Here is a 7884-nt window from a genome sequence, read left to right as displayed (position 1 = left end):
AGCCAGGATGGTCTCGATCTCCTGACCTCGTGATCCGCCCGTCTCGGCCTCCCAAAGTGCTGGGATTACAGGCTTGAGCCACCGCGCCCGGCCGTGACTTCTCTTTATAAAGCTAACTATTTTTAAAAATCGGGTAACAGAAATGGAAGGATTGAAAAGATAAAGTACGACCAAATGAGGAGGCAAAGCACTGACAAGCTCAGCCTAACTTGTACTGCGTCTCTATTTTCTATTACTTTTCCCCATCTCTAGCTCCCTGCCTTCTTCTCTCCCAACATCTTGTCTTTTCTGTCAGTGTCTTTGGTATATAAATCTTAAGTTTTTGATTTATGTATATATTTGATTAAACTGAAGGTCAGGGAATCTCACTACATATACCAGTATTTCTTCTCATCCTTTTACACCAGCATATTTTTATTTCTAGTGTATTTTAGTTAAGTTTCTTCCTCTTCCATTTTTTTTTTTTTTTCACTCCCGATCTCCTCAGGCCACATAATTCTCCTTCTGTTGACTATATGTAATCCATTGTTTTCTTGTGGTATATGATCCTCAGTGCGTGTATGTATGTTTTAGGTGTAGATGGACCTGGCTTTTTACCAAAGTAATGTTTCCTGTTTGATTGTCAGTATCTTCTCTATTAAGGTCCAGCCTTTTGGGGGACTTTTGGTTATGGTAATACATTTTATTCATGTCTTTACGATATGTGAGCAATGAAATACATTAAGTATTAAGGAAAATATTTATTTTATATGATTTTATTTTCCCAGTGTGTGCTGTATTTGTGGGCCTTGAAAATTCTTTACCCCAAAACACTGTTTTTACTTCGTGGAAATCATGAATGTAGACATCTAACAGAGTATTTCACATTTAAACAAGAATGTAAGTATACTTCAGTTTCCTTTCTTTAACACTATATATGCTAAACAGTAATTTTAATCAATACTAAGACACATACAATATAATCCATTGCCTAAAAGTCAAAAGTTAAAGTGACACTTTTCATCTTGTCCTATATTTCTTTCTAAGCATGGACATTTATGAGAATTCAGAATTTCTTTTTAAATTAGAACTTCTTTATAAAGTGATTGAAGAATTTGAATTAAGATTTGATATAATTTATCCTAAGAAACAAGTGATTTAGGAATACTACTGTTTGGAACACTAATTCTACCCATTAATCTCGCATTACTCAAGAAACGCAAATGGAGGGCAAATTCAACCTATGCCTCTGTTTTGGACCCAATAAATAAATACTAGCTTCTAGTGAATCTTATAAAACTGAAGATGATATCATTCTTTAGACATAGACACTAGGAGTGTGGAGTGCTTTTTTCAATTTCTTTTCCCCTTACAATTTTCTTATTATTCGCTGAATCTTACAAAGGTATAAAATCTTACATTTTTGTTTTATATATAAATACAATTAAATGGAAGAGCAGGGAATCTCTCTATTCATATCAATATTTTTCTCTTTCATTTAGCCCTATATTCAGTGGAGCATAAAGACTTATCCTCTTCAAACATTAGATATAAGTCATGGGAAAAGCAATGTGCAGTGAGATAGAAGCAGCTTTAGAAAATGTCTTACCATCTGCTTTACTACAAAATCATTAAGGAATATCAAGCAGCTTTATGGCTGTTTTTCTGTTGGTCTTCCAGTTGTTCATGTACATGTTTTTGGTGAGACATCTGCATATAAATAGCCAGAATGTATATAAAATTCTCTTGCTATACAAAAGTTACGAAAATTATAAAATATGAGTGAATAACAAAACAGGAAATACTAGATGTAAAAGATTAATATGTTACTTTCAAAACATCTTAATTATATTTTGGAATTTTGCAGTATGTGCCTTTATGTTAATAATATGGTCCTAGCAAGAAAACTTCTTAAAAAACCAAAACTATTTAAGTGAAATTATCCTGCTTATAAATCATAAGTATTTTTTTTATCACTTCTAAAAGGTAAAATAAAGTATTCAGAACGCGTATATGACGCCTGTATGGATGCCTTTGACTGCCTTCCCTTGGCTGCCCTGATGAACCAACAGTTCCTGTGTGTACATGGTGGCTTGTCTCCAGAGATTAACACCTTAGATGATATCAGAAAAGTAAGTTTTGTTATTTTCCAAGTCTAATCATTTTGTACGCTACAGTAATAAATAGAAGATATTAATTATCCTTTCTTTATCACTAACTTTATCCTTTTGAGTTAAAATGATTTAAAGTGGTCATTAATCTCTCCTTTGTGTTAAATTTTTATCTAGAAAGGAAGATATATTTATACTTGGAAGAGTTTTTATCTCTACAACCTCAGGGTTGGTCTTACCATCTGACATGTGTCTCTGGAAATATAAAATATTTGACCTCTAAAAAAATATGCCTTATCATTTCCATTTGGCTTTTTTCAAACAATCCATTGTATAGTCGTGATGTATTATGCTAGAAATGTTGCTTTGCCCTTGGGACAATATCATAACATAACCATTAAACTGCGTTCATTTTATGGTTTTTTAAAAATCTGCTATTTGTTACAACTTGAAACTTTTAAGTAGCAATCTAACAAGGACAATGATGATATTCTATTAATTTTATTGAGTGGATAGGTGAAAAACTGTACTTTTAAAGAAGTATTTGTAGGAAGTTTTTAAGAAGTACTCCAGTTTCGCATTGGCTGTTAACAGTTGTTTAAATCAGCAAAAAGATAAGTTACATTGAATGTGGAAGTGGATTATGTCTCTTTCTTAAGTAAATCTAATAACATGGGATAGTTTTACGTAATACAATAGACAGTCTTTTATTTCTTTGGTTATGTTTCTAACTCTGGTGATTACAATGATGTAAGGGAAAAAATAGAGAGTAATAAAAAATCTCAGTGTATTTTTCTTGGTGCCAAAATTGGGCCAAAGAGAGAAAGCGATGTAAATGTTTTCTTAGCTCATTTTAAAATAATATTACTTGGAATTATTTTAAGGTATGATCATTTCTTCACATTAATATTTATAATATATGTTATTGAAAATGTGTGCCCACCATTAAGCTTTCTATCTAGGAAATCTAAACCAAATATTTTCTGGAGGAATTATAAACAGTTGAAAACTATATTTATCTTCTTTCTTCTACTTTTAGAGACCTAAGAAAATATGCTTGTACTTATCCCGTAGAATAGAGGGGTGGAAATAATTCTAACCTTTTATTATTATTCTCACCAGTAATTTTAGCAAGAACAAATTGGTCACATTGTTCTAAATTACTGTATATGAACTATAAAGATTGGAATTTTGCTGAGATTTGTTCTAAACATACATGCTACTCAGTATATATTTAAGCCTAATGTATTATAGGTAGACTTTTGCTTCAAATAAGTGATGCACTAATCTCAATGTGTACAGAATTTGTTTCTTAAGTTTAGGTTCACTTAAGAATAACCATGGGCACAGTTCAAATTCTAGATCTTGCTTATCATTAGGGCCATTCATACAAAGACTCCCTTGGTGTCACTTGTTTGATTGATTTCCATTTAATTGTTTTTTTCCATTTCTTCTGAGTTTGGAAACTTGATTGCTAAGTCTGAGAAGTCTATATGCTGAACAACATTTACAAGTTAATTCTATCAGCTGCCATAAGCTATTAAATTAGTAAACAGTATTTTCCCATTGTGTTCAGTGGAGAAGTAAAGCAAATATTTTATCTATTCATGTATCCATGTATCATATTAACCTGATAACCACTTACTGAAATAGGTTTGGAAAATGAAAAAGGTCAAATTACAAATAAGTGTAGTAGTTTCTGTTAACAAATGATGGGCATGAAAGACATGCATTTATGTTTTATTCTCTTGCCTTGATCAGATTTCATGGCCTCAGATGGAAGATGAGAAACTTCCTAAGTATCCTCCTTAAAAGGGGAATTAGTGAAAACTTTGCTCAAAATAGTGTTTTCATTATTTGAGCAGAACTGATATACTGAATAGAGTTCTATACTGTAGAGAGTAAATAGAAAGGATAGTGCTATTGGACTATTTTAAGACGCAATCACCAGCAAAAAGGTTGTAAACCTTTACTACAAAATGAATAACCATTTTCATATAGCTCTCATTTGTAGTGTTTCTTTAATACTTTTGTTCATGAAACTCATGGTTTTGAGGAAATACTTTAGTAAATTATGAATGTATTTACATACCATAAGTCTCTACTACCATGAACTCAATATTCTTTTAGAGTTCGTTAGTTTTAGAGAAAACTATTTTAGGTAAAATAAAACATTCAAGTTCTTCCTGTCACTGAGGTTCAAGTGTTCAAGTATAAAATAATGTATTTATTTTCCTGTTGGAAAGAAAATGCATGCTTTTAATTTTAAATAAACCTTGTTTCCTGCTCTGTGTCTTTGTGTCCATTTTTTTAAGACACTTTCACACTTCTATAGAGCATAGAGCATTGGTCTTTGCTGTATCTTTTAAAGTACAGCAGAGATATGATGCTGGTTCAGTATAAAATTGTTTCTTTCTGGGCCAGGCGCAGTGCCTCACGCCTGTAATCCCAGCGCTTTGGGAGGCCGAGACGAGTGAATCATGAGGTCAGGAGTTCAAGATCAGCTTGACCAACATGTTGAAACCCCATCTCTACTAAAAATACAAAAATTAGCTGGGCATGGTGGCGCGTGCCTGTAATCCCAGCTACTCAGGAAACTGAGGCAGGAGACTTTCTTGAACCTGGAAGGTGAAGGTTGCAGTGAGCAGAGATCGTGCCACTGGACTCAAGCCTGGGTGACAGAGGGAGACTCCATCTCAAAAAAAAAAAAAAAAAAATTGTTTCTTTACGTATGAATGTAATCAGCTCATTCTTCTGTAATCTGATGGACTTTTTTTTAACTGAAGTTTATTTTTTAAAAATATCACCTAGTATCCCTAGGACTTACTTCCTTGGATATTTTAAATATTATATTCAATTTTCATACATATCATTAAGCTCTGCACATGGGCAGAAAATGATTTTTAGGTTTTTATCTTGCCATATATCAATCCAAGTTTTTTTTTAGTTGTTTATTTTCCTGTCAATGATATTAACTTTTGAATGCACTGTATACTTTTCCAGAATAAATGTTATATTCTGGTAGCTTTCCAAACCTTTAGTTGGGGATTCATATTAGAAACTTTTCACCTCTTCTATTGTGCTACCCTTAATAAGTTCTTGTTTTTTGGAAAGAAGTTCTATATTTTTAGACACAAGTATTATTTTTCTTAAACGTATTGTTCCAAAAGCATAAATTGTTTAAATCTCTTAAACTTAAGTTTGCAATGAATATTTTGGGCTAACATAATGGTTGAAATATAGAGTCTTGTTTTACTGAAGTTTTTATTGGGTGTTGAAAAAGTAAAATATTGCCTCATTCTCTGTAGATACTAATAAAAGTAGTGTGCAGCAAAACCATTACTTACATCTTGTATGTCCCAGAAAAAGAAAAATAGACAATTTGATTAGTTGTCAGCAAAATATGTTCACTTGTCTTTATGGGATTGTTTTAAAATATTAATATGAAGAATATCAATTCTTAATAGATTTTCATAGCTATTGTATGCTTTTATTCAAGAACCTTTATAATATCTGCTGATTCACCAAAGATCCTTTAATTGCAGTTTAATCAGGATGAAGTGTTTAAAATTGATCATGATATGTTATTTCGAGTGATTATATTTGTAATATGCCTTCTAAATGCACCTTTTAAAATTGAAATGTGACTTCACTAAACATGTATAGCTGGAAAATGGATTTCATATGAAGGCTTCAGGTAAAATTATAAAGCTTAGAACTGTGAACTGAAGACTGACCAGCTAAAGTTGAGTTTATTTTACTGCTTATTATTACTCATATTTGTACACACTAAGATCCACTACAGTAGGCTTGTAGTTTATCATTAGAAACCTAGATAGCCCATAATGAAGTAATATCCAAAATATCATATAGCAAGTGGCTACTTTTAAAGTAAAAGCCATCTTTTCTCAAAATCATGTTCTTAAATATAAAAAAGAATATATAACATAAGCATGAAAACTAGTTGTTTCCCATCCAAACTTCTAGATCATAGTTTAATAGAGGCAGTAATAGGAATTTCCCCAAAGAAAGTAAAAGCCTTTTCTCAATAAATGAAACAGAGGTGGAGTTATAACTGGTAGTGACAAAAACACTTGGATAAAGTAAGTAAGGAGAGAAGGATAAAATGTAGAATAGGAGAAACAAGAAACTGCTAAATCTAGAGATAATAGAGTCAAGAGGGAGGTAACGGGTTAGATGAAGATGGATACTAAATGATCTCATCAGAAGGAAGCTGGAAAGAAAATTGGAGAGAGAGATGAAGGATAGGAAAACAAGTAGGAAGAAGGACAGGAAGAGAGAGAGGTAGAGGACATTTCACTCTGAACTGTAGCTGGTGAGAAGAGATGGGTTCTGCATAGTGCTTGTTTCTTATATTGTCGGAATTCTAAGTTTCCAAAGATTAGTATTTTGCTCTCTGTCTTCTATTTTTCTTAGTTAGACCGATTCAAAGAACCACCTGCATATGGACCTATGTGTGATATCCTGTGGTCAGACCCCCTGGAAGATTTTGGAAATGAGAAGACTCAGGAACATTTCACTCACAACACAGTCAGGGGGTGTTCGTACTTCTACAGGTGAGAATAGAGAGCTTGCTATCTGGAACATGTTTACATCATAATGCTAGGATTTCTCGATTTATTTATAATGTTTGTATAACTTCTTTAATAGAAATGGAAGGTTCACTAGCATTTATAAAATGAAAACATAAATAAATAAGTGAATAAATAAATGGGAAATATATATATGTATACATATACAGGTGTACTTTGGGGATGTTAAGGATTTGATTCTAGACCACCGCAATAAAGCAAATATTGCAATAAAGCAAGTCATTTTTTTTTTGGTTTCCCAGTGCATATAGAAGTTGTGTTTACACTATACTGTAGTCTATTAAGTGTACAATAGCATTGTATCTAAAAAAAGAAAAAATCTACATACCTTAATCAGAAAATACTTCATTGCTAAACAATGCTGATGATCATCAGAGCCTTCAGCTAGTCATAATCTTTTTGCTAGTGGAGGATCTTGCCTCGATGTTGATGGTCTCTCACTAATTAGAGTGGTAGTTTCTTTCTCAAAAGAAGACATTTATGTGGCCAACAAACAATGAAACAATGCTTATCATCACTGGTCATTAAAGAAATGCAAATCAAAACCACAATGAGATACCATCTCATGTCAGTTAGAATGGCGATCATTAAAAAGTCAGGAAACAACAGATGCTGGAGAGGATGTGGAGAAACAGGAATGCTTTTACACTGTTTGTGGGAGTGTAAATTATTTCAACCATTGTGCAAGACAGTGTGGCAATTCCTCAAGGATCTAGAATCAGAAATACCATTTAACCCAGCAATCCCATAACCGGGTATATACCCAAAGGATTATCTATCATTCTACTCTAAAGACACATGTACATGTATGTTTATTGCAGCACTATTTACAATAGTGAAGACTTGGAACCAACCCAAATGCCCATCAGCGATAGACTGGATAAAGAAAATGTGGCACATATACACCATGGAATACTATGCAGCCATAAAAAAGGGTGTGTTCATGTCCTTTGCAGGGATATGAGTGAAGCTGGATCCATAAGAACTATGATTTTGCCCCAATGCAGCAAACTAACACAAGAACAGAAAACCAAACACCACATGTTCTCATAAGTGGGAGTTGAACAATGAGAACATATGGGCACAGGGAGGGAACATCACACACCAGGGCCTGTCATGGGGCAGGGAGCTGGGGGAGGGATAGCGTTAGGAAAAATATCTTTTTTTTTTTTTTTTTTTTT

The 7884-nt window shown here is 33.0% G+C and overlaps 1 protein-coding gene across 1 annotated transcript in view; it reads left to right on the top strand.

Annotated features, from left to right (window-relative positions):
• Positions 1-7884, top strand: part of LOC108542795 (serine/threonine-protein phosphatase 2B catalytic subunit alpha isoform) — a gene marked incomplete at its 3' end in the record, with an annotated part of 285800 nt that overhangs the window by 261742 nt on the left and 16174 nt on the right. Inside the window, exons 4-6 of the mRNA XM_017892958.1 lie at positions 768-879; positions 1966-2111; positions 6528-6667. Of these exons, the coding sequence (XP_017748447.1) occupies positions 768-879; positions 1966-2111; positions 6528-6667 (398 nt within the window). The remainder of the gene's footprint in view (positions 1-767; positions 880-1965; positions 2112-6527; positions 6668-7884) is intronic.

The sequence above is a fragment of the Rhinopithecus bieti genome, unplaced genomic scaffold (genome assembly GCF_001698545.2).
Source record: "Rhinopithecus bieti isolate Rb0 unplaced genomic scaffold, ASM169854v2 scaffold_23199, whole genome shotgun sequence".
NCBI lineage: Eukaryota > Metazoa > Chordata > Mammalia > Primates > Cercopithecidae > Rhinopithecus > Rhinopithecus bieti.
Note: the sequence above shows the minus strand (reverse complement) of the source record. Positions and strands in the feature narration are given on the sequence as shown.